Source organism: Labeo rohita, chromosome 19 (assembly GCF_022985175.1).
Source record: "Labeo rohita strain BAU-BD-2019 chromosome 19, IGBB_LRoh.1.0, whole genome shotgun sequence".
In the NCBI taxonomy this organism is placed as follows: Eukaryota; Metazoa; Chordata; class Actinopteri; order Cypriniformes; family Cyprinidae; genus Labeo; species Labeo rohita.
The window spans coordinates 34,479,880-34,505,925 of NC_066887.1; the positions used below are offsets into that span (position 1 = coordinate 34,479,880).

Consider the following 26,046-nt stretch of genomic DNA (forward strand, 5'->3'; position numbering starts at 1 on the left):
GTTCGCGAGGCACTGATACGACTTGCAGTTCGCCGGCTGAGGGCCACATGACTTACACACACTGTGCGTTTTGGCTGTGTGGAGCAGAGCTGATGCACCTGAGAGACACAAACAGAGCTGAGATCAGAAAGTATTGAGATACTATTATAGCTTTTATTAATATTTTGAATTTGTTTTTATTTTTATATTTTCTTTTTTTAGCTGTAGTTAAACTTTTAGCAATGTGTATTTACTTTAGCAATGTGTATAAACTTTTTTTTTTTGAATGTGTATTTTTTAATTTTAAGTTAAACTATATGAAATCAGAAATAAAATAGCTGAAATTATTTTTTATTATAACTTTTTATATATATATTTTTTTTTAATTAACTATAATAACCCTGGATCAGACAATAAGTACAGGTGGATCTCAATAAATTGGAATGTCATGGAAAAGTTCATTGATTTCAGTAATTCAACTCAAATTGTGAAACTTGTGTATTAAATAAATTCAGTGTACACAGACTGAAGTAGTTTAAGTCTTTGGTTCTTTTAACAAAAACCCACCAATTCACTATCTCAACAAATTAGAATATGGTGACATGCCAATCAGCTAATCAACTCAAAACACCTTTGAGCCTTCAAAATTGACAGTTTGCTTCACTAGGCTACACAATCATGGGGAAGACTGCTGATTTGACAGTTATCTAGAACACAATCATTGACACCCTTCACAAGGAGGGTAAGCCACAAACATTCATTGCTAAAGAAGCTGGCTGTTCACAGAGTGCTGCATCCAAGCATGTTAACAGAAAGTTGAGTGGAAAAAAAAAATGATGCACAACCAACCAAGAGAACTGCAGCCTTGAGAGGCTTGTCAAGCAAAATCGATGAGCTAAGGAGAAGAAATGGACTGTTGCCCAGTGGTCCAAAGTCCTCTTTTCAGATGAGAGCAAGTTTTGTATTTCATTTGGAAACCAAGGTCCTAGAGTCTGGAGGAAGGGTGGAGAAACTCATAGCCCAAGTTGCTTGAAGTCCAGTGTTAAGTTTCCACAGTCTGTGATGATTTGGGGTGCAGTGTCATCTGCTGATGTTGGTCCAGTGTATTTTTTGAAAACCAAAGTCACTGCACCTGTTTACCAAGAAATTTTAGAGCACTTCATGCTATCATATGCTGACCAACTTTTTAAACATGCTGATTTCATTTTCCAGCAGGATTTGGTACCTGCCCACACTGCCAAAAGCACCAAAAGTTGGTTAAATGACCATGGTGTTGGTGTGCTTGACCGGCCAGCAAACTCACACAGAGAATCTATGGAGTATCGTCAAGAGGAAAATGAGAAACAAGAGACCAAAAAATGCAGATGAGCTGAAGGCCACTGTCAAAGAAACCTGGGCTTCCATACCACCTCAGCAGTGCCACAGACTGATCACCTCCATGCCACGCCGAATTGAGGCAGTAATTAAAGCAACACGGGCCCCTACCAAGTACTGAGTACATATAACAGTAAATAAACCTATTTTTCTAGAAGGCCAACAATACATTAAAAATGTTTTTTATTGGTCTTATGAAGTATTCAATTTGTTGAGATAGTGAACTGGTGGGTTTTCCATAAATGTGACGCAAAATCATCACAGTTCAAAGAACCAAAGACTTAAACTTCTTAAGTCTGTGTGCACTGAATTTATTTAATACACAAGTTTCACAATTTCAGTTGAATTACTGAAATAAATGAACTTTTCCATGACATTCTAATTTATTGAGATGCACCTGTATTGTGTTTATTTGTGGTTAGTTAGCAGATGATGTTGATAGTTAATGTGATTTGTCAAAAACTGACTACATAAATCCACTGAAAATCACCAAAACACCAGCTGACTCACAGACATTATGCACACTGCAAAGTGACGTTAGTTTGGACTCCAAACACATGTGCTAATTAAAAAGACATTTTCTACAGCAACAAGCTTCTCAGGATCTGATGACGTAACCGTCTCAACATTCGCCTGAATTCGGCTTCAGCCTGCCAGGAAAATAAACGCAAACACATGCTGCGTCACCATTTGCTGTGTTAAATGGACGCTGAGCTTTGGGAAATGAGATATTGGGATTGTCAGGATCTCTTAAAGGCAACCACAGATTTTTTTTTTTATTTAATTTTTGAAATTGAGATTATTTTTTGAAATTGAGATTAAGCTGAATAAATAAGTTTACCATTGATGTATGGTTTGTTAGAATACGACAATATTTGGCCGAGATGCAACTATTGGAAAACCTGAAATCTGAGAGTGCCAAAAAAAAAAAAAAAAAAAAAATCTAAATATTGAGAAAATCACCTCTAAAGTTGTCCAAATTAACTTCTTTGCAATGCATAGTACTAATCAAAAATTAAGTTTTGATACAGTTACGGTAGTAAATTTACAAAATATCTTCATGGAACATGATCTTTACTTAATATCCTTTTGGCATAAAAGAAAAATCTATAATTTTGACCCAGTGTATTTTTGGCTATTTCTACAAATATACCCGTGCTACTTATGACTGGTTTTGTGGTCCAGGGTCACCTACATACAGTTATTAGCATTATATTTTAATAGAATTCATTATATCATTATTTTATTGTTTTATTTGTATCTTCATTTTGTATTAATATTTTTTAATATATTTACTTTTATATTTTCTGTTTTTTAAAAAACACATCTATGTAGTTTTTATTTCTTTTTATATTTAATTTTTAGTTAATTTAATACATCAAGTTAAACTAAATGAAAACAAGAAAATGTAAAATGTATTTATTATACATTTTATATAATAATAAATAATTCTATTTATTCTAATAATAATTCTAATAATTCCATTATTTATTGTTTTATCTGTATCATCACTTTATATTAATATTTTTAATGCATTTATTTTTATGTTTTCAGATTTTTAAAAACGCCTATGTTGTTTTTATTTTATTTAATTTTTAGTTAATGCAATACATCAAGTTAAACTAAATGAACTATTTTTAATGTTTTTATTTTTATATTTTCAGATTTAAAAAAATGTCTATATAGTTATTTAATTTTTAGTTAATTTAATACATCAAGTTAAACTAAACAAGATAAATGTTTAATTTGTTATTACATAATTTATACAATAATAAATAATTATATTTATTATTATTTATTATTTATTTTTTTTTTTTTTGATTTTACTATTTAATTAATTTAGATACTAATAAATAATTATATTTATTTTATTCATTATGTATTTATCATTAATTAAATTACTATATATTTTTATGGTTTTCCATTTAGTTAACCATAATATTTATTTTCAGATAGGCCAACCCTTATTTTATTATGGCACCACAATACTACATACTACAATAATACATACTAGTTAATAGTTAAATTGTGTTAAATATTCGAACAAGATCCCACAGTAATGTAATATAGTTCTACTGTGGTACCAACTTAGTCACAAAATATTAGCATGTGTTTAAAGCATATTTCACACGACTTTAGTATCACGTCACAGTGCATTTAGGAAATAAAAACATGAACTACTACTAATCAGACAACAGGAACAAAATTGGATTAGCCTAGTTCCAAACACACACACACACACCCACCCACCCACGAGGAAACGTGTGTCAGACTCGTGTTGTCTGAAAGTTTTAGACACTGAAGAGGAACTAATAATTAATACATTTACACCCCATAAACACTGAGCTTGACGCGACGCGACTCGCTAACGCTCCGGTGAAACGCTCGCGCTCACTGATCATAGCGGCGTCAGCGCGTCGCGTCGCGTCGTAGTAACGAGACTGAAGCGGAAACTCACCAGACATCAGATACACGAGAAGAACCGATCCAAAACCGATCGCACCGAACCGCTCCATGACACGCTCAATCGCGTTTGACCCCGGATCGATGCTCTTATATCGGCTCGAGCCTCATTCTCCTCCCTCATCTGAGAGGAAGCGCGCGGAGATGGACGTGAGTCACAATTGAGACAGGAAATGCTCATGAAGAACAAGCGCTGAGGGAGGAGGAAGCGCCTCTTTTCCTGCTTTACTTTCTCAAAACTGCTACTGCGTCTGTGTCAAAACATACTGCGCTCACTCACTAGACAACACCTCAGGACAGCTCTAAAGCTGGTCAGCAGCCTACATAGACAGCATTACTGGGCATTATTCTCAAAACCTAACAAGTTGCCTACATAGACAACATTTTAAGACATCTCAAGTGAGTTTACTATTTGTATCATATTCTTAAAACCTACAAGTTGCCTACCTAAACAACATTTCTGGGTGTCAGTCTCAAAACCTAGAGAGTTTCCCACACAGACAGCACTTTTAGGCATCATCATAACCTAATGTGTTTCTTACATAGACAGCATTTCTGGCCATCACAGTCTCAAAACCTAGTGAGTTGCAAAACATTTCTGGCATTATAGTCTCAAAACCCACTGATTTATCTACATAGACAGCATTTATGTGCTGCATATTCTCAAAACCTAGTGATCTCCTAATAAGTTTTGGTTATGTAGGCAACTCACTAGGTTTTGACACTCTAGGCTTTGCCTCAACATGCTGTCTATGTAGGCAATCCAACAAGTTTTAAGAGTATGACAGCAAAAATGTTGTTTATGTAGGAAACTCACTGCCTATCAATTGTTTAAAATGCTATCTATTTAGAGTGCTTACCAGCATTTCTAAGCATTCTAGTATTAAGACCTAGTAAGTTTACATAGAAAACATTGTAGGCGTCCTATCTCAAACCTAAAGAGTTTCCACACAGACAGCACTTTTAGGCATCATCATTACCTAATGTGTTTCCTACATAGACAGCACGTCTGGCCATCATAGCCTCAAAACCTAGTGAGTTGCCTACATAGACAGCATTAATGGGCATTATTCTCAAAACCTAACGAGTTGCCTACATAGACAAGATTTTAAGGCATTTTCAGTGAGTTTACTATTTGTATCATATTCTCAAAGCCCAGAAGTTACCTATAAACATAATTTCTGGGTGTCAGTCTCAAATCCTAGAGTGTTTCCCACACAGACAGCACTTTTAGGCATCGTTGTCTCATAACCTAGTGTGTTTCTTACATAGACAGCATTTCTGGCCATCACAGTCTCAAAACCTAGTGAGTTGCAAAACATGTCTGGCATTACAGTCTCAAAATCCATCGATTTATCTATATATACCGCATTTATGTGCTTCATATTCTCAAAACCTAGTGATCTTATAACCTAATAAGTTTGGCTTTGTAGGCAACTCACTAGGTTTTGACGCTATGATGGCGGGAAATGCTGTTTATGTAAGAAACACTCTTTGAGACTATGATGTCTAAACATGCTGTCTCTGTAGGAAATCCAACAAGTTTTTAGAGTATGACACCAAAAATGTTGTTTCTGTAGGAAACTCACTGCCTATCAATTGTTTAAAATGCTATCTATTTAGGGTGCTTACCAGCATTTCTAAGCATTCTAGTATTAAGACCTAGTGAGTTTACATAGAAAACATTGTAGGCGTCCTATCTCAAACCTAAAGAGTTTCCACACAGACAGCACTTTTAGGCATCATTATTACCTAATGTGTTTCCTACATAGACAGCACGTCTGGCCATCATAGCCTCAAAACCTAGTGAGTTGCCTACATAGACAGCATATTATTTTAGGCATCGTTGTCCCATAACCTAATGTGTTTCTTACATAGACAGCATTTCTGGCCATCACAGTCTCAAAACCTAGTGAGTTGCAAAACATTTCTGGCATTACAGTCTCAAAACCCACTGATTTATCTACAAAGACAGCATTTATGTGCTTTATATTCTCAAAGCAACTCATTAGGTTTTGACGCTATGATGGCCAGAAATGCTGTCTATGTAGGAAATCCAGTAAGTTTTAGCAGTATAACAACTAAAATTGTGTTTATGTAGGAATCTCAATGCCCATCTAGTGCTAAAAAAAATACCATCTATTTAGGGTGCTTACCATCTTTGTGTCACATTCATGTCTGTAAATGTCATTGGTTTCTCCCATTGTCTCCCCCCGTCGTTCTGCTTACTTTGGTTTAGTCCTCATTATTGTCATCCCCTTCACCTGTCTGTAATTAGTCTCACCCTTTATAAGTCTGTTTGTATTCTGAGTTCTCTGTCGGTCCTTGATGTTGTTTGGTGTTCGTGGATGTTTCGCTGTGTTCCTGCCTGATTCGTATGAAGATTTATATTAAAGTTATTGTTTGTATCGTATCTCGTTTCCCGTCTCGTCCGTCCAGCACGACACGTAACAGAAGGACCAACTGAAACAGTTTTTTCCTGGCGTTTCCCTGCTTTATTTTCCGGTTTTTCCTCAGTGTTTGTTTTTTGTTTTTTCGTTATGGATAACCCCGCCATCCTGGAGCAGGGGAATCGCTCTCTCGTGGACCACATTAGAGACTTTGTGTACCTCGCACCACTGACGCACTACCCGGACAGCTGCCTTTGCACATTCTACCGAGCAGGACTTAACATCGCCACCAAAGCGCAGCTGTCCGGGGAGGGTCCACGAGAGAGCATCACTGACTACATCGAGTGGGTGCTGGTGTCCTGCAGAGCTTCGTTGGCCGCGGAGGATGACACCAGCCCCACTCAAGACCCAGAGCCTAGCCAACCAGCATCCCGACACGCGGAGTTTGAGCCCGAGCCCACCGCAGATGATGAGCCAGAGCCACGAGCGACAGAGCCAGAGATCGCCACAGAGCCAGAGCCCTACACGTCCGATCAGGTGCGAGAGCCGGCTACAGCTACCTCGACGGGGGAGTGCAACAGGGAGCAAGTGAGGGCTATGGAGAGCCCTGCCCACTGCACCACTGCACCACTGCACCACTGCTGGGGGTGAGCTGGAAGACAACTCTGGGGACTTGATTGACTTCTCTACTGAAGTTCTGGAAAATAATTCTGGGGATTTAATAGACTTCTTTACGGAAATATCTATCTGTCATGATATACCTGCCTGTATGGAATTCCCACCCACCCTCCCTCTTCTGCCTATGTCAACGTCTGTCTGGTCACCGCTGTCCCCTGACAGCCCATCTGCTCACCCTCAATCCACCACCTGTGCAGTGGGCTCGCCGCGGGTCTGCCAGCTTCCATCGGTGTCAGGGCTGGAGGATCCTTCATCTCCGCCTCCAGCCTCAGAGTCCAGAACTCCGCCTCGGCCCTCTGACCCTGCGGCTCCACCACGGCTCTCAACACCCTCGTCTCCATCGTCGCCCGTCGGTCCACCAGCTCCACCGGGCTCCCTCGTCTTTTCGGCTCCGCCCTGGTCGGTCGTCGTCCCTCCGTCACCTCAGGACTCTGTTCCTCCGGCTGCGCCTCGTCACTCCGTCCCACCAGCTCCTAAGGACTCCTCCCTCCCTCCGGCACAGCCTCCATCCTCTGTCGCTCCGGCTCCACCACGGACCTCCGGATCTCCGCCTACGCCTTGGTCGCCAGAGCCTAGGGCTCCGCCTTGGCCCTTCGGATCCTCTGTGTCGCCCTGGATCTTCGGCTCTCCGTCTCCGCCTCGGGCTCCTCCGCCAGCGGCTCCGCCTCCGTCGGTCGGCCCCCTGCCTGTTTCCTGCCTGTTCCTGCCTGATTCGTATGAAGATTTATATTAAAGTTATTGTTTGTATCGTATCTCGTTTCCCGTCTCGTCCGTCCAGCACGACACGTAACACTTTGGAGCCAAAACTCATTAGGTTACAAGATAATATAAGATAATATTGTGTCTATCTCCAGAGCTGGTAAGCACCCTAAATAGATAGGCAGTAAGTTTCCTAAACAACATTTTAGGCATCAGTCTCAAAACATATTGAATTTCCTACATAGACAGCATGTTTAGGCATCATAGTCTCAAAACCTGGAGAGTAGCCTACGTAGACAGCATTTCTAAGCATTCTAGTATCAAGACCTAATGAGTTGCCTACAATTTTTTTAGGCATCATACTCTCAAAGCCTAGTGAGTTTCCTACATAGACAGAATTTCTGGACATCTCAAATGCTATTGAGTTGCCTACACAAACAGCATATTATCTTATAACCTACTAAGTTTTGACTCATCTCCAAAGCTGGTAAGCACCCTAAATAGTTAGCATTTTTAGCAATAGATTTGCAGTGAGTTTCCTGCATAAACAAAATTAATGCATTTCTAAGCATTCTAGTGTCAAGACCTAGCGAGTTGACATGGACAGCATTTTAGGCATCATAGTCTCAAAACCTAGTGAGTATCCTACATAGACTGAATTTCTAGACATTATAGTATTAAAACCAAGTGTTTTATCTACATAGACGGCATTTATGTGCTACATATTCTCAAAACCAAGTGAGTTGCCTACATTTTTTAGGAGTCATATCTCAAAGCCTAGTGAGTTTCCTAGACAGCATTTCTGGACATTGTCTCAAAACCTATTGAGTTGCCTACATAGACAGCATATTATATTACAAACTAATGAGTTTTGGGTATGTCCAAAGTTGGTAAGCACCCTATATTACACCCTAAATGGCATTTTTAGCATAGGCAGTGAGTTTCCTACATAACATTTTAGGCGTTATACACTGTAAAAAACAAAAAACAGTTTGTTGAGTCAGCTTAAAATAATTTGTTACCCTGTTGCCTTAAAATTTTAAGTTCAATCAACTCAAATAAGTTCAATAAGTTATTTTTACTCAACTTGAAATGTTAAGTTGTAATAAGTGACAACTTGGATATTTGTATTTGTTAAACTTAAAAGCAAGGTAAGTAACGCAGCCCTAAAATTTTAAGTTGAATCAACTCAAGTATCTAAGTTGTCACTTAGTACAACTTAACATTTCAAGGTGAATAAACTTTTTTTGAGTTGACTGAACGAAGGTTTAAGGCAGCCAGGTAACAAATTATTTTAAGCTGACTCAACAAATTGCTTTTTACAGCGTACTTTTAAAAGATTGAATTTCTTACATAGACAGCATTTTAGCCATCATAGTCTCAGAACCTGGAGAGCTGCATACATACAAAACTTTTTAGGCATCATAGTCTCAAAACCTATTAAGTTTCCTATACATAGAATGCATTTCTGAGCACCATTGTCTCAAAACCTAGTGAGTTGCCTACATAAACAGCATAACCTATAAATTAGTTTGTGCCATCTCCAAAGCTGGTAAGCACACTAAATAGATAGCATTTTTAGCAATGGATAAGCAGTGAGTTTCCTTCATAACATTTCAGGCATCATAGTCTCAAAATTTATTGAATTCCCTATATAGACAGCATTTTTGGGCATCATAGTCTCAAAACGCATTTCAGGCATTATAGTATCAAAACCTATTGTTTTAACTACATAGACAGCATTTCTGTATTTCACAGTCTCAAGACCTAGTGAGTTGCCTACATAGAAAAAAAATTTAGGCATCATTGTCTCAAAACCTATTTAGTTGCCTACATAGACAACATATTATCTTATAACCTAATGAGTTTTGGGCATTTACAAAGCTAGTAAGCATCCTTAATAGATGGCATTTTCTATAGATAGCACTAGATAGGCAGTGAGTTTTCTACATAACATTTTAGGCATCATAGTCTCAAAAATGATTGAATTCCCTATATAGACAGCATTTTTAGGCATCATAGCCTCAAAACTTGGAGAGCTGCCTATATAGACAGCATTGCTGAGCATTCTGGTATCAAAACATAGTGCATTGCCTACATAAAAAACATTTTTAGGCATCGTAGTCTTAAAACCTAGTGTTTTCTACTGGGTATTATAGTCTCAAAACGTTGCAAAGCAAAGCATTTCCGTCATTATAGTCTCAAAACCTAGTGAGTTCCTACATCGACTGCATTTTTAAACATTATAATCTCAAATGAGTTTTCTACGTAGCATTTTTGAGGACTATAGTCTTAAAACTTAGTGAGATGCCTACAGTAGATAGCGTTTTTAATCAGCATGGTCTTAAAACTTACATAGTTTCCTACATAGACAGCATAACTGTGAATCATAGTTTCTAAATAGAGCTGCCTACATATCTAATGTTTCAGACATAATCAGTTACATTAAACTGCATAGACTGCATTTCTAGGCATCATAGTCAAAAAAAATGTACAAAAGCAGAATTTTGGCACAAGTCCTACAACCTTAAGAGCGGTCTACCTAGACATCATTGTTTGGCATCTCTAAAACTGATAAGAACCCTACATACAATAGACAGGATTTCTGGGCATCAGAGTCTGAAAACCTACACAAGCAGCCTTTTTCAAGCACGTAAGTTTCAGGCCTTTTTTAAACTTAGCAAGCTGCCTGCATAGACAGCATTTTGTAGACATTTTACCCTCAGAAGTGTCCGTCTATATAGACTGCATTTCTGAGCAAGTGCCTCACCCTTCACGCCTACACAGCATTTTTGGGCATCTCACAACCTTGCAAACCGCCTACCTACAGTAGTAAGGCATCAAAAGCACTCTGTGCGCCGCCTAACTAGACAACATTTCTGAGCATCATAGGCACAAAGAAGTTTTGGTGCAGTCAAAGTCTATAATCTCACTGTTTAGGCCAAAATATGTTGTCTGTCTAGGTGACACAAGTATCAGGTGAGACAAGTATCACCTAAATGAGACTTGAGTGAGAAAAACAAAACAAGAAATGACATCAGTAGCAACAAATCTAGATCAAAGCATCAGCGTATAAAAAGTGCGAAAACAACTAATGCACAGGAACTTAAAAGTTTTCTGAGAAATTGGTTAATATTAAGACTTAAAAAAAAATCTGCTAAAAGTCTGCTAATGGGGTCAGAAATTGTTTTGTGGTGAATTCTTGTAATTTTGCATCTGAAGTAAATGTTTATTAAAATGTTTAGATATTTGTACTGGAAAATAAGACTAAAATAAGATGAGTCACACTGTGTAATGTACATTTTAAGCATGCACCGTACTTCATATCTCATGCAGTTCTGCTTTCCATGTGAATGCATTGAGGTTTTAATATCTAAAGATCATTAAATAAGACTAAGAACAATTGTTGCAGTGACGACCGTCAGAAATCATGTGCTGCAGTGCAGAGATTCATGTCACGATGAAACAAATAAATTCCATCAGTGCAATGCTTGCGAAATGCTGTTATTCCATGGAAAGTGCCGATTAGAAGAGTCAAACTGGTCAGTTGGTCTAGACGACTGTCTGTCTCTTTACCAACTTTAACTGGAAGTGAGGCGGACAGCAAGAAAAAAAAAAAAGCAAATTTTTCTGCATGTGTTTCACATAGTTTGCACTGGTGAAACTAATTCACGCCTGCATAATAAATACCAGTGTCTAGAGCAAGATTAAACCCAGCTGCTTTCGTTTATTACCTCACGCTGGACTTTCAGTGAAGCTGCAGTTCTCCTAAATGTAAATATATCAAGATGGCAGTTTCAATGCAATGATTACTGACTTAAGTATTTTAAGTTTCCTACATAGACAGCATTTCTGAACATCATATAATCTTTTATTCTATATAATCTATTGAGTTGCCTATACATAGATAGCCTTTTAGGCATCACAGTCCAAAAATCTAGTGAGCTTCCTACAAATATATTTTTAGGCTACATAGATGGTATTTTTGGGCATCATGGTTTAAAAACCTGCCGACATATATAACTTTTTTGGCATCACAGTCTTGAAACCTAGTTTCCTACGTATACAACATATCTGGGTGTAATAGTCTCAAAACCTTTTGAATTGCTTTCGTATATAACATTTTTAGGCAACACATTCTCAAATAAAAATTTGTCATATAGACTTTAAACCTATTGAGTTGCCTATACAAAGCATTTTATTCATTATAGTCTAACAACCTAGTGAGTTTCCAACATAGACAGCATTTCTGGCCATCATATACAACATTTCTATGCATAATAGTCTCAAAACCTATAATGAATTTCCTACATGCACAGCATTTTTAGGAATCATTGTCTAAATATCTAGTATGTTTCCTACATTTCTGGGCATAATATCAAAATCTATTGAATTGCCTTCATATATAACATTTTTAGGCATCACATTCTCAAAACTTACTGGGTTTTCTACATGCACAGCATTTCTGGGCATTATATAGTCTAAAAACCTATTGAAATGCCTATACACAAACAGCATTTTTGGCATCATAGTCTAAAAACCTAGTGAGTTTCCTACATAGACATGGGCATCACGGTATAAAAACCTACCGACATATATAATCACAGTCTCGAAACCTGAGTTTCCTACATATACAACATTTCTTGGCAAAATAGTCTTAAAACCTATAGTGAGTTTCCTACTTAGCATTTTTAGGCATCACTGTCTCAATACCTATATTTCTGGGCATAGTCTCAAAACCTGTTGAATTGCCTTCATATACAACATTTATAGGCATAATGAATTTCCTACATAGACAGCATTTAGAAATCATTGTCTCAATACCTAGTATGTTTCCTACATTTCTGGGCATAGTCTCAAAACCTATTGAGCTGACTTCATACAGCATATAACATTTTTAGTCATCACATTCTCAAAACTTACAGGGTTTCCTACATAGACAGCATTTCTGGGCATCATATAGACTTAAAACCTGTTGAGTTGTCTATATATAGCATTTTAGTCATTATAGTCCAACAACCTAGTGAGTTTCCTACATATACAGCATTTCTATGAATAAAAGTCTCAAAACCTATAGTGAATTTGCTACATAGCATTTTTAGGCATCTATTGAATTGCCTTCATATATAAAGTTTTTAGGCATCATATTCTCAAAACCTACTGGGTTTCCTACATAGAAAACATTTCTGGGCATCATATAATCTTAAAATCTATTGAGTTGCCATACATAGACAGCATTTTAGGCATCATAAAACGTAGTGAGTTTCCTATATAGACAGCAATTCTGGACATCATAGTTTAAAAACCTACCGAGTTGCCTACATATACAACATTTCTAGGCATAATAGTCTCAAAACCTATTGAATTGACTTCGTATACGTTCTTAGGTATCACATTCTTAAAACCTACTGGGTTTCCTACATAGACAGCATTTCTGGGCATCAAAGTCTTAAAATCTATCACATTTCCTACATACACAAAATCTAAAGACCAGGGAAAACATTACAAATATTCACATTTTGCACTGGTGGATCGTAACCAGGTTGTAACAACTGCTTCAAAATGGCAAAAGAAGAAACAGGAGCAGGCGCCAAAAAATACAGAGTAGGCAATTTATAGAAAAGTGAAGAAAATTCAAACAGGCTGTTCATCAGCTGATCAAGTTCAAGTTTAAGGCCATAGCCTTAAAAAGTTAAAATCTGCGCAAAATATGGCTTTCATGTCATTGTTCTTCAGGCAGTCACACTGTCTCCTGATGGCACAGGCAAAAAGGCTTTCTGTCTTTGAACGTGGCAGGATTGTTAAGCTGCATGCTCAACGCCTCGCACAACGCGCCATCATTGCCGAGACTGGACGCAGTAGACAGCCATTTTACATTTCTCAAAAGATCCTGAGAGTTATGGGACAAAAAAGGTCAAGCGGTAGACCCAAAGAAAATTCACCTATATTGAGCCGGAGGATCTGACGGGCTGTCCATGGAGACACAGACCGGTCCTCGACCCAAATTAAGGCCCTTACTGATGCTGACTGCAGCCCAATAACCACAAGACGGCATCTGCAAGAGAAGGGCTTCAAGAACAAAAAGGCCACATCTCCTCCCACGCCACAAACTTGACCATTTGGAATTTGCAAGGGAGCACCAGACATGGGACATTGAAAGATGGAAGAAAGTTTTATTCTCTGAAGAGAAAAAATTTAACCTGGATGGTCCTGATGACTTCTAACGTTACTGGAATGACATGGAGATCCCACTAGAGATGCTTTCTACACCTGCACAGTGGAGGAGTCTTCATCATGATCTGGGGTGCTTTATCCTTCAATGGGAAAATGGAGCTTCAGGTTGTGCAGTGGCGTCAAACGGCCGCTGGCTATGTGGACATGTTGCAGCAGGCATCCCTCTTGACTGAGTGCCCTCGTCTGTGCGGTAATGACTGGGTCCGTCAACAGGAGAGTGCTGCAGTTCACAACGCCCACCTGACGAAGGAAAATAACGTTGCTCTTTTGGACCTTCTTGTGTGTTCCCCTGATCTAAATTGCATTGAGAATGTTTGGGGATGGATGCCAAGGGAAGTTTACAAAAAATTACATCAGTTCCAGACTGTGGACGCCCTTCGTGAGGCCATCTTCACCACATGGACACACATTCCCACCAGCCTCCTGGAAACAGTCGAATCAAGCGTGCCAAAATTAATGTTTTAAGAAATCAACAAGAAATCAACTTTTTTGATACTTTTAGCTCTGGGGTTTTCTGGGCAATGGTCTTAAACTTTTGATCAGCTGATGAACAGCCCCTTGAGTTTTCAGTTTTCTATAAATTGCCTGCTCTCTATTTTTTGGCTCTTGCTCTTGTTTCTTCTTTTGCCATTTTGAAGCAGTACTTACAGTCTGGTTACGATCCACCAGCGCAAAATGCGAATATTTGTAGTGTTTCCCCTGGTCTTAAGATTTTGTTCAGGAGTGTACAAAGCATTTCTGGGTATCATATAATCTTAAAATCTGTGAAATTGCCTATACATAGACAGCATTTTAGACATCATAATCTAAAAACCTAGGAAGTTTTCTACATAAACCACATTTCTGGTCATCATAGCTTAAAAATCGACTGAGTTGCCTATATATCAGAGGTTGCGCTAGACTTTAACATTGTCCGCCCGAGTCGTAAAAATTCCATCAATCTATTATTACCCGTCATTTTAATTTTCATATTTGAATTAGAATAACACATTTAATTGATTTTATTTTTGTTCACGTTTTCATTTTTAATCATGAACCTACAAGACGACAGCGCAGTTTTTAAAAACAACAAAATATGCTAGGGCTGGGTAAACAAAAACAAAAAAACGACTTATTGATTTTAATAGATTCTCATTTTGATGAACCAATATTGATTTTTAAATATCGATCTCTTGGGCTATGCTGTTTTCAGCTGAATAAATGAACAGTACACAGTGCACCTTCCAATAAATAGCAATAGGCTAGGCTTTATATTACTTTTGACACAAAACAAAGTTTCAGATTTCAAATTCTGGCTATTTCATTAGGAAATTCAAACAATAAATACCGTTTTGGCACTCTTTAATGTGGCGTGATAGATCGTTGTAGCTTGTGTGTACTCACCAGTGCGTATACGCATAGGAACGCAAGAAAAACATTCAAGACAGCTTTGTTTTTGTTCTGGATCCTCTGCTCTGCGCACTTGCCACCAACTGGACAGGGGTGAGGATTACAGCTACAATTTACAATAGATCACCCTCGGTGTAACCCGTCAAAGTGAAGGACGGCCTTCAGATTTTTACGTCACTGATCAAAAAATTCCGTCAATGACGGACAACTTCCAGTTAACGTGACCTTTGCTACATATATATTTTTAGGCATCACAGTCTCAAAACCTAGTGAATATCCTACATAGACAGCATTTCTGTGCATCATATTCTCAGAAAATCCCAACATATATGAAAACATGCAATGATTATAAACTTGAGTTTAACTATTGCATGGCAACATTTTTCCAAAACAAAACTACAGAAAGCTACTGACTCACTAAATTAATGCGATATGTGATTTTGCATACATTTTGTAACTGATTCATTATTTTAAAACCTCCACATATACATTTTCATACATCTGTAGGCACATATTGTAGTCAGACATCACTTGCACTTGCACAAGTTTTTAAGTTTCGTGTTTGTTATTCAGAGTGATTCCTCAAATCATGAGGTGTTACTGAACTGATGCTTTTCAGCCACAAAGATGAAGTGCAGTAAACCTCTCGCTGTTTTTTTTTTAAACTGTAAGAGGCTTCGTTTGCATAAACACAGCGTCTGTCGTCTCCAGACATCTATAAATCACACAGACTGTCTACAGACTGACCAAAGTTCCTTAAACACTCTCTGAGCGAGATGTGTGGTAAAGACAGAGTATGTCACAGAGTTGCATCACATCAGATCTTTGAAAGATATTTAGAGTTTGTTTAGTAAACTAGATTTTTACCAGCATGTCAGATAATATCATGTTTTCTGCAGATTTTCTTCAGCGTGTCTTTTGTAGACTGACGTGCCAAAAACAAAAAACATTTTCGCACACTGGTCTCTTATTGTAGTATGTACTGTATTATGAATGATTTCACATTAAATCAAAATTATGACATACCAAATCATTAAAAAGTTCAGTGACATACTAAGTCCTATTTATATATTAAAAGTTGAAATTATGACTTAAAGTCAACGATGATATAAAAAGTCAAATTTATGACTTAAGTTAGAATTATTACATTATGACAAAAGCTAAAGTATGACAAATTAAACATTATGACAGTTATAATCATGACAAAACAGTCTAAATTATGACAGAGTTATGTGAATTTCAACTTTTTAATCATAATTAAGACTTAATGTGTCATAATGACCTTTTATGTCATAATTTCAATTTATGACATAATTGAAGTCAGAATTATACATTTTCACCTCAGAATTATGAATTGAAGTGTCACAATTCTGACTTTTCAATTTCGACTTAATTACAAATAAGATAATTTTTTGTCATAATTGCAACTTAATCTTATTATGCTTATGTCGTCAATTTTGACTGTCACAATTTTGACTGTCACAATTCTGACTTTTAATCTCATAAATATGATTTAGTATGTCATAATTTAGACTTTTAGTCAGTTTCAAGTTTAATTTGATGCATTTTTCTTATTTGCCAAAATGGGCTTTTATTTAAAAAAAAAAAAAAAAAAAAAAAAAAAAAAAAAAACTTAAATTAACTTAAATTATATTGTTTTGATTTTGTGGTAAAATTAGTATCTTAAAGAAAAAAAAACTTTTGCGCACTGGTCTTCTATTGTCGTATGTACTGTACTATGAATGATTTCACATTAATTATGACATACCAAGTCATTAAAGTTAAAAGTGACATACTAAGTCATATTTATAGATTAAACGTCAAAATTATGACTTAAAGGTTAAAATGATGACAAAAAGTCAAATTTATGACTTAAGTTAGAATTATGACATTAAAAAGTTCAAATATGACAAGTTAAAAAAATATTACTTGGTTATTTTAATACGAAAAAGTCTAAATCATGATAAAGTTATCTCAATGTCAACTTTTTAATCATAATTAAGACTTAATATGTCAATGACTTGGTATGTCATATTTTCAACTTTTAATGTCAACTTTTCAACTTTTTCACCTCAGAATTCTGACTTTTAAATTTCGGCTTAATTACAAAATTTCTGTCATAATTCTGACTTAATCTTACAATTTTAGTATGTCAATTTTGACTCACAGTTTTAATCTCTGCCTTTAATCTCTTAAATATGACTTAGTATGTTATAATTTAGACTTTTTGTCAGTTTCAAAAAAAGGAACTTTGAACATTATTATTATTATTATTATTATTATTATTATTATTATTAGTTTGTGGTGAAATCTTGGTGAAAAAAAAAAAAACATTTTTGCGCACTGGTCTCTCAATGTACTAATTTCACATTCAATCAAAATTATACCATACTGAGTCATTAAAGTTAAAAGTGACATAGTTAAATCATATTTATTGATTAAAAGTCAAAATTATGACTTAAAGTCAATGATGACATGAAAAGTCAAATTTATGACTTAAATTAGAATTATGACAAGTTAAAAATATGACTTTGTTATATGAATGAAGTCCATTGTATGGAGAAAAATGCTGAAATGTTTTCCTCAAAAAAAAAAAAAAACAATTTCTTTACAACTGAAGACAGAAAGACATGAACATATTGGATGACAAAGGGGTGCATAAATTATTTGTAAATTGTTGTTCTGAAAGTGGACTTCTCCTTTAATCTCAAATATGATTGTCATAATTCCAGATTAATCCTATAATACTTAGTATGTCATAATTAAAAATTTTAATCTCATAAATATGACTTAGTATAATGTAGACTTTTTGTCAGTTTGACTTAATTTCATGCATTTTTTTCCTCATTTGCCAAAATGGGCTTTCATTAAAAAAAAAATAATTCTGACTTTTCAATTTTATAATTGTCATAATTTCTGTCATACTTCAAACTTAATCTTATAATTCTTAGTATGTCAATTTTGACTGTCACAGTTTTGCCTTTAATCTCTTAAAGGGGTCACTGGATGCAAAGTTTGAACATTAATGTGTGTTGGCAGTGTATGTACAAATCTACCCTATAATGATTGATGCAGTGGTTTTTAATTCATCTGTAAAAATAATATCCCCTTTTTCAAATCGAGCCATTCTTAGACGCCTGTCGTTGTGGCATCACACAGACAGAGGCCGCTCCCATGATAGTTGATTGACTTGAGCGTCTTACCTCAGACCCGCCTTACATCAGCTGTAACAGGTCGACCTCCATTGTTTCAATGCTGGAGCAGGGATGTAAGTTAGACAAGAATATCTCAGATTGAGCGATTGAGGTGTTGTGTTGCTGGATGTAATAATGAACATGGTGGTCGTCATTTACTCCCGACATCTGAGCCGCTGAAGATGCAGTAGATTACGTTTGTTTGTGGAGGGAATATGCCTCCTGATCTACATTTTGCGTCTATGTTCGTGCAAATCATTCATGATCCAGCTTCACTTACAGCAGAAGTGAGTATAAGGTTTTTTTATGAATCTCCGCAATCACCTTTCCTAATAACATGCCAGTTAACAAGTTTCACAGCTAAACGCGGCTAAAATAAACAGGCTCGTCACTCCACAGAGAGAAGAGAGGGGCGGGGTGAGCAGAGCTCATTAACATTTAAAGGAGCAGTCCATCAGAATGGGTTAATTTTTGCAGAGCTGATTTTGACAAGGTAAAAATGGTGTTGTTTTACACAACCATTGAGAATTTTTAACCGAAGTATATTATAGACTTTACATTAAGACCCTAAGGAATAATACCAGCTTGTGGAAAATTTAACCCCTTTAAATATGACTTAGTATGTTATCATTTAGACCTTTTGTTTCATTTCACTTCATGCATTTTCTCTTATTTGCCAAAATGGGCTTTCATTAAAAAAAAAAAAAAAAAAAAAAAAAAAAAAAGGATCTTTGAACATTATATTTTTTTGAGTTTGTGGTATTTTTATATATACATATAAAAATATTTTACATTTTAATTAATAAAAACTATAGTAGTATAAATATAACACTAAATAACACTGCTAGCAATCATCAATTCCCAGGAAATGCGTGAACTGATCAAATGCACATCTTGAACACAATGCTAGCTGTTTTGGATAAAAGCATCTGCCGAATGCATTAACAAGAACACATCTTCCTTTCCATTGTTTATGTCTTCATGCAATAACCACAAAGCAATCTGAACGCTGATGACGGGACAGTTAGTAATAACTAGACCTGCCGTTAACAACTGTCAGATCAGCGCAATCCTCCAGAATCTGTGGTTTTACTTCCTAAATTAATTGGCGCTGTATGTTATTTGTGGTGGATGTTCAGACTGTCTGCCGTCCACATCTATCATGAATCACTGGATGTTCAAAATAGTGTTAAAAACGACTGCAGACTATTTGTCACACATTAGTTCACATACGGCTCTCATTCACACCTCTGATCAAGACCACACGCGTCGCAACTTCTTTCTCTCTGTTTTTCCACAGCGTCACCATAATTATGACTCTTTTAACACATGCATATTTTTCACTTTTTAGAAAACAGAGGCTATAAGCTCTCCAAAAATGTCTTTCGATTTCATGATGTCTTCTAACTTTCAGCAAGCGTGCTTTTAACTTTTGAGGTCCAGAATGTGAATTCATGAGTGAGTCAGATGGAATGATTCAATCAAGGTGCACAAATAATTCATTTACTCTTTGAAGTGAATCAGTTTACTGGCTGTACGGTATCAGTTTATATAAATGAACAATACAAATGTTAACAGCGGTTATATCAACTCATTTAAGTTCCACTTGCAACCAATCTAATGGTGTTTTATATTAGCAGCTTGACTTATTAAAGTCCTGCCGTTAGCAAAAGCACTGGATCATTTAATGAGAAATGGAGAAATGTACATAAAACCTTCCCTCTTGCTCTCATTTCGAGAAACGAATCACGAGTCTCTCAATGACTGTAGATTATATGTGTCCATGAACCATGAGATCATTTCAGTTCATGTGCCTGATTTAAAACTCAATTCTGTCTTAATATTTGAGTATGTGAGGTTTTCCCCTCACAGACACTATTAAAATATCTAATCAAATGTTTGTGTGAATGTGTGCTGTAGTAAATGTACCTGAAATGACACAAACGTACATGTACCATGTAACTGAAGTGTCTCTCGCTCTCTCTGTGGCGAGTTATGCCTCTCTGTCTTCATCGTAAATTTCCTGTATTTTGATGTCTGCTGCCATGGAAACCAGAACTGTACTTATGGAATGTCTAGGAACAGAGAGAGAGACATGTTTGAACGCATACCACGCTCAGATCTAAAGTAATATATAACCATAATACACAAATGATGTTTTCACTGTATTTGTGCTAAGGTTATTTTGGTCAAATAAAACAAACAAATAAAATAAAATACTTAGAAAAAACTAAACCTAAAAACAAACAAACAAAAAAAAAAAAAATGTAACTTGAAATAAAATAAACTTTAATCAGGGTTTGTACAGATACTGTAAAATTAAATTCCAGAACTAAGCACTACTTTTTTGATTTTCAAGGACTTCAGTCAGAGATCTCATTTATGTCTCATTCTTTAAATAAAATAAAAAAAATAGATGAATAAAAATATACTAATAAGAAAATGGCAAAAATAACGTGAAGCACATGCAAAGTTTTACTACTAAAGTATTACAAAGAAGGCCTATACTACACTTTTATTATAATAAAACCATGCTTACTTTTCTTAAGGGATTTGTATGTGTATATACTTTCTTTTTTCTTTGCTTTATTTTTATAACTGTACTGCCTTAATGGTTTGATGTTTTCTACTGTTTAAGAAGATCTTGATATGAAACAAAAGATTCGCAAACTCGCACTCAAGTCCCAATGTGAGTCAAATGATTCGCGATCCGCGCTATGAGGATCCGATCTTAATCAAATGATCGCGATCCGAAGCTCCAATCTAAAGCAAAAGGTTTGCGAACCCGCTCCGAAGTCAGGATCTAAATTAAATGATTCGCGAACCATCATTTCAGATCAGGACTTAGAGCGGGGATCGCAAATCACTTGATTTAAATCATTAATTTTGCAAAATGACTCACGAACCCGTTCCGATCTAAATCAAATGATGCGACCCGACTGCAGCGCTTCAAAACAGTGAATCATTTTGCGACGCAATGATTTAACTGATTCGGAATTTCGAAAAGCTCCATTTCACCCATCACTACGCGCTTTTTAAAATCGTTGCAATGTTGAAATTCGAAAATGAATGACTCTTTTAATTTGATCTGGGTTTTGCTAGTGAATCGCTTGAAATGGATGATCGAATTCACGAGTTTTAATCAATCGGAGTGGCTCCACCTTAAATGACTCAATTGATCGGTTCATCTATTCCTCTTTTTGCGTCTTCAGCCATGTTTACACAACACTGTCAGTATTACTACTGGCTTAGCTCATTGTTTTCTGACATTAACTGAAATCTTCTTGCATGAATAGATATGTGCTTAATGACAAAATTCAACATTTATTTAGATAGTCTTTCAATAATTCAAACACTTCTTAAGTACCTTTTCATAAATATTGTAATTTTCAAGGGATTTCCAGGCCTTAAATTCAAAAAGTCAAATTCAAGCACTTAAAGCACCTTGTTTTTTAGTGCATTTTAGTGCAGCAACAATTTTTATTTTTATTTTAGTTTAACTTTAGGTATTAAAATAACTAAACCATCATAAAACAGAATAAAAGATATATACATAAAAACCCTAAAACTAAAAAAAGGGGAAAAAACACCAAAATTACTAAAACTTTACACTTAAAATGAAAACGAAATTAAAAAATAAAACCTAATTTAAAATACAAACTTGTATCAGCAGATTTAAAGCAGATTTTGCTAAATCTTTCACACAAACAGCTCTTTTGTTTTGTTTTTTTTTTTTACTTGTTTTCAGGTAAAACAACAACAAACAAATACTTAAAATAAAATACACTTAAGCGGCAATGCATAAGATATTAAGACTTGAATGCACATAAGTGTGTGTAAACAGGTTTGAAAATAAGTAAATATCTGCCAGTGCAATAAAACAAAATACCGTATATATATAAAATGCAATTTGTAAACTCAAGTTAATATCTTATTCAGTAAGTAAATATATCTCGTTTTAATGCTTTAACATATCTTAACTAAAAAACAAAACATTGAAAATTTGCTAAAATGTGCTCATCCTCAGGCCATTCAAGATGTAGATGAATTTGTTTCTTCATCACATTTATACATGTTCACCAATGGATCCTGTGCAGTAAATGGGTGCCGTCAAAATGAGAGTCCAAACAGCTGATAAAAACATTACAATCCAGTCCATCAGTTAACATCTTAAGTAGGCAAAAGCTGAAACAAATCCATCAAGATGCTTTTAACTTCAAACCGTTGGTGCTTCTATAAGCATTAATATTGCTTGCTTTTTTTTTAGGTGAACTGTTGCTTTAAGAATCAGATTTGTTTGCGGTTTTCAATGTCTTTATGAATTTCTTTGTAGTATATTTGTGAGAACGTTTAACCATTTGACCCTCAGAACTATCAAACTAGACAGAATTATATACATTTCTACATGGAATTTAATTCTTAAAATCATTTTTCACAGCAGAATAATTTAGAGATTCAGTCTCTGAGAGACTTCACAGCATCTTCTGAACAAAACAAGGGCGCGTTTGTGCACAGTTTACCAGTCTGGTTTGATAAGATCACTGGGACTAGAGAGGACTGACTACTGTAGGTTAACTGTTCAGTCTTTCAGAGCAGGAATCAGGCTTTAAAACTGAAAGGTTTTCATAAGTGCTTCAATACGTCCAACAGCTAAGAGCAGGAACAAATGATAAGAATTATTACAACAAGAGGAAATGTTGCACAACTATACTGAGAAATTTAACATACGATAATCCAGTTTCATTATCAGATCAGCTAAGAACAGATGTTTTACGGAAAACGGGCCAGTGTTTCATCACTTCCCATAAAAGGCTGAGCTGCTTTTCCCTTAAGTAGGATATTTTAGTGTCTTTAAGTTACTATTATAGTTTTTTTGTATTATATATATATATATATATATATCAGTGGCGGCTACTGGTCTGTCAAATAGGGGAAGCTCATTTTCGGCCTACATCGTAAAATTGTCTATTTATTTATTCACAAGAATGTGCCTTATTGTCATAAGTAAGTCACAATGCAAACAATCGTAAAAAAAAAAAAGCTTTAGTTTTATTATGCAAAATATGATGTATTTTTTCTTTTAGTCAGATGCTACTATATAGTATAAATATTTTGCAATTTAAATAAGGTTATTATGGAGATTTATTTATTTATTTATTTCTAAAGTATTTTAATAGAAAGATAAGGTTTCATTATGTTATGTTAAAATTTTTCAAGATTACTATATATATATATATATATATATATATATATATATATTTAATTTATAGTCATCCTCCATGTTAATATTTAATGTAGTAATCTATATATATATATTTGATTACTACATTAAATATTAACATGAATGAATGAATGAACGATCTAAAAAAAATATTAAACTCTGTAAAAGTGAAACAAGGAATGTGGTGTATAATTGTGTGAAATGTATGATGAAAATCAAGCAATTTCGCCAAGCAAATATAAAGAAATAGGTTGCAGCAGTTTTATTTCGACTGAACTTGAGAAATCCGCGATGGGACTGAGCGCGAATAGCTTCAGCGATTCCTTATAGTACAAAATCGCTGTCAGTCAAAAGGAGATGCAATCTTTCGACAGACCCTCCAATCATCACGCAGAAGCTCGGAGTCCAGGCCAGCCCACTCCTCATTTGCTCCTCATTCACCCCCAGAGACGCTGAGCGTCCGTGGGCGGGACATAATCGCAGCGTTTATCCAATGACCGTCTAGTTTCAAAGCACTGAAAAAAAAAAAAAACGTTCAAAGCAGCCGCATTGAAGTCAATGGACGCTGGGCTTCAACGGGGAAATGCACTGTGACGCTACGGGAATGTATGAGAAGAAAATCAAGTCAGCCGACCTGCTATATCTAACTGATTCTGAACGAACTCGTCTTTGAGATGAACGTTTTCTAACGCATTTTTAGTCAATAAAATGTTAATACAATAGTACATAATTTGACCATTAATTTTGTGACATTATAGGGGAAGCTGAGCTTCCCTTGCAGTCTTAAAGAAATCGCCACTGATATATATATAGTCTTTGCATTTTTTATTTTTAATTGAAAATGGGAAATTATTCCTTGGTATCTTTGCAAAAATAAAATCAGTTTATATTATGATACATGTATAATTTCAATTAATTTATTTTATTCAAAATTATTTTTGGGCAGTTTGGATCTGTGACATTGACACAGCTATTTCATTTTTTTTTTCTTTTCATATTTTGTATTTTCTTTAACATTTTAATAGTTTTGCATTTTGTCATTTGGGTCATTCCAGCTGGAATCATCACATTTTGGAAAAGTTCCCCACCTGACCTCCTCAGATTTGTCTGAAAAAAATCCATGTGATGGGTAATATGCCCAATAGATCATATACAAAATTTCAGATCTCTACTGTGCGTACTTTTTTCACAAAAAATCTGTAAAAAAAGTTTGTTTTTTACCCCGTTTTGGCATCACAGTCTGAGTGACCATGTTCAGACTGAAATATCTCCAGAACTAGTTGTGCCAGGTCCATGAAATTTCTAGGCTAAGAGTCCTAGTCCAGAACTGCATGAATTACAACTCACAGCATTGTTACTGAATTTACACCTGAATGCTGGCCCTCTACTTTTTTTTGAAACTATTACTTTAAGCGTTTTCAGATTTCCATAGAAACCTCAATTTTCAATGTATAAGCATCAAACTTGGTAAATGGTCTGATATGTACCATGTCTTTCACATCCTTTGATATCAGACAATAGAGTCCGATGGATGTTGAGATATTAAAGTCCAAAAAAATTTACACCAATGTTCAGAGCAATATTTCCCATGAATGACACTAGGTGTGAACATAAAACTTGTTTTTTTTGAAAGAGCATATTGTTATTGATAAAATATAAAAAAAAATAGGATGGGGTTTTGCCTCATTTTTCTGTAATGATTTTTTTAAAACTCAGAGTTTCGTCACTGATCCTATTGTTCACTTTTGCTATTCAACTTGGTATGGGCATTTCAACAGAATTTATTAATGTTCCACTTATACAAAAAATACAAAATACAAAAAAACGTACTTCCAGACATGAGTCACTTTAATAATGTATACCACCAACACAAATAAATGTGTGACATAACAGTTACTGAAAGTTGTCATGAAAATGTCTGAATCCACAGTTTCATTTTCTTTTATGACATAGCATCGTCCAGTGGAAGTAACTGACACATCAGTCTTCATTATGATGTGCTGGAGAGGCACCCAACAGACATCTTCCCTTTTTGGCCAAAAGTAGCCTCTAGCTGGGCCATGGGGATGCAAAAAAGCACTTGAATGTCTTGCTCTGTGTCAGAGACGTCTCTGATGATACCGACCCACCATTGTCGGTCATACACACAAGTAACATATTGTCCTGAGGCCATATCTGTGATGTGAAGGCCTTGTTCAACTGGGTCAACCTCAAAGTTGACATGGAATCCTGGTGTTCCTGATACTCGACTGACCTCAAAATTGATCATTGTTGACTGATTGACTAATTAATTGATTGATGCTAGATCTCATACCACCTGAATATTATTATTTCTAATCAATATTGCCCTGCTTTCTCAATGAAAATGGATGTATTATTCACTGGATTGGGTGGAACATCAAGATTAGGTACTTATGTTGCATTC

At 35.7% G+C, this 26,046-nt stretch overlaps 2 protein-coding genes across 2 annotated transcripts in view; one reads left to right on the forward strand and one right to left on the reverse strand.

Annotated features, from left to right (window-relative positions):
• Positions 1 to 3,995, reverse strand: part of tgfbr2a (transforming growth factor beta receptor 2a) — a 24,336-nt gene extending 20,341 nt beyond the window's left edge. The window contains exons 1-2 of the mRNA XM_051136887.1: positions 3,812 to 3,995; positions 1 to 98 (exon numbers count right to left, since the gene is read on the reverse strand). The exon at positions 1 to 98 is cut by the window's left edge and continues 53 nt beyond it. Of these exons, the coding sequence (XP_050992844.1) occupies positions 1 to 98; positions 3,812 to 3,869 (156 nt within the window). The 5' untranslated portion in view covers positions 3,870 to 3,995. The remainder of the gene's footprint in view (positions 99 to 3,811) is intronic.
• Positions 1 to 26,046, forward strand: part of LOC127181892 (zinc-alpha-2-glycoprotein) — an 898,082-nt gene that overhangs the window by 423,078 nt on the left and 448,958 nt on the right. The gene's annotated exons all lie outside the window — the stretch shown is intronic.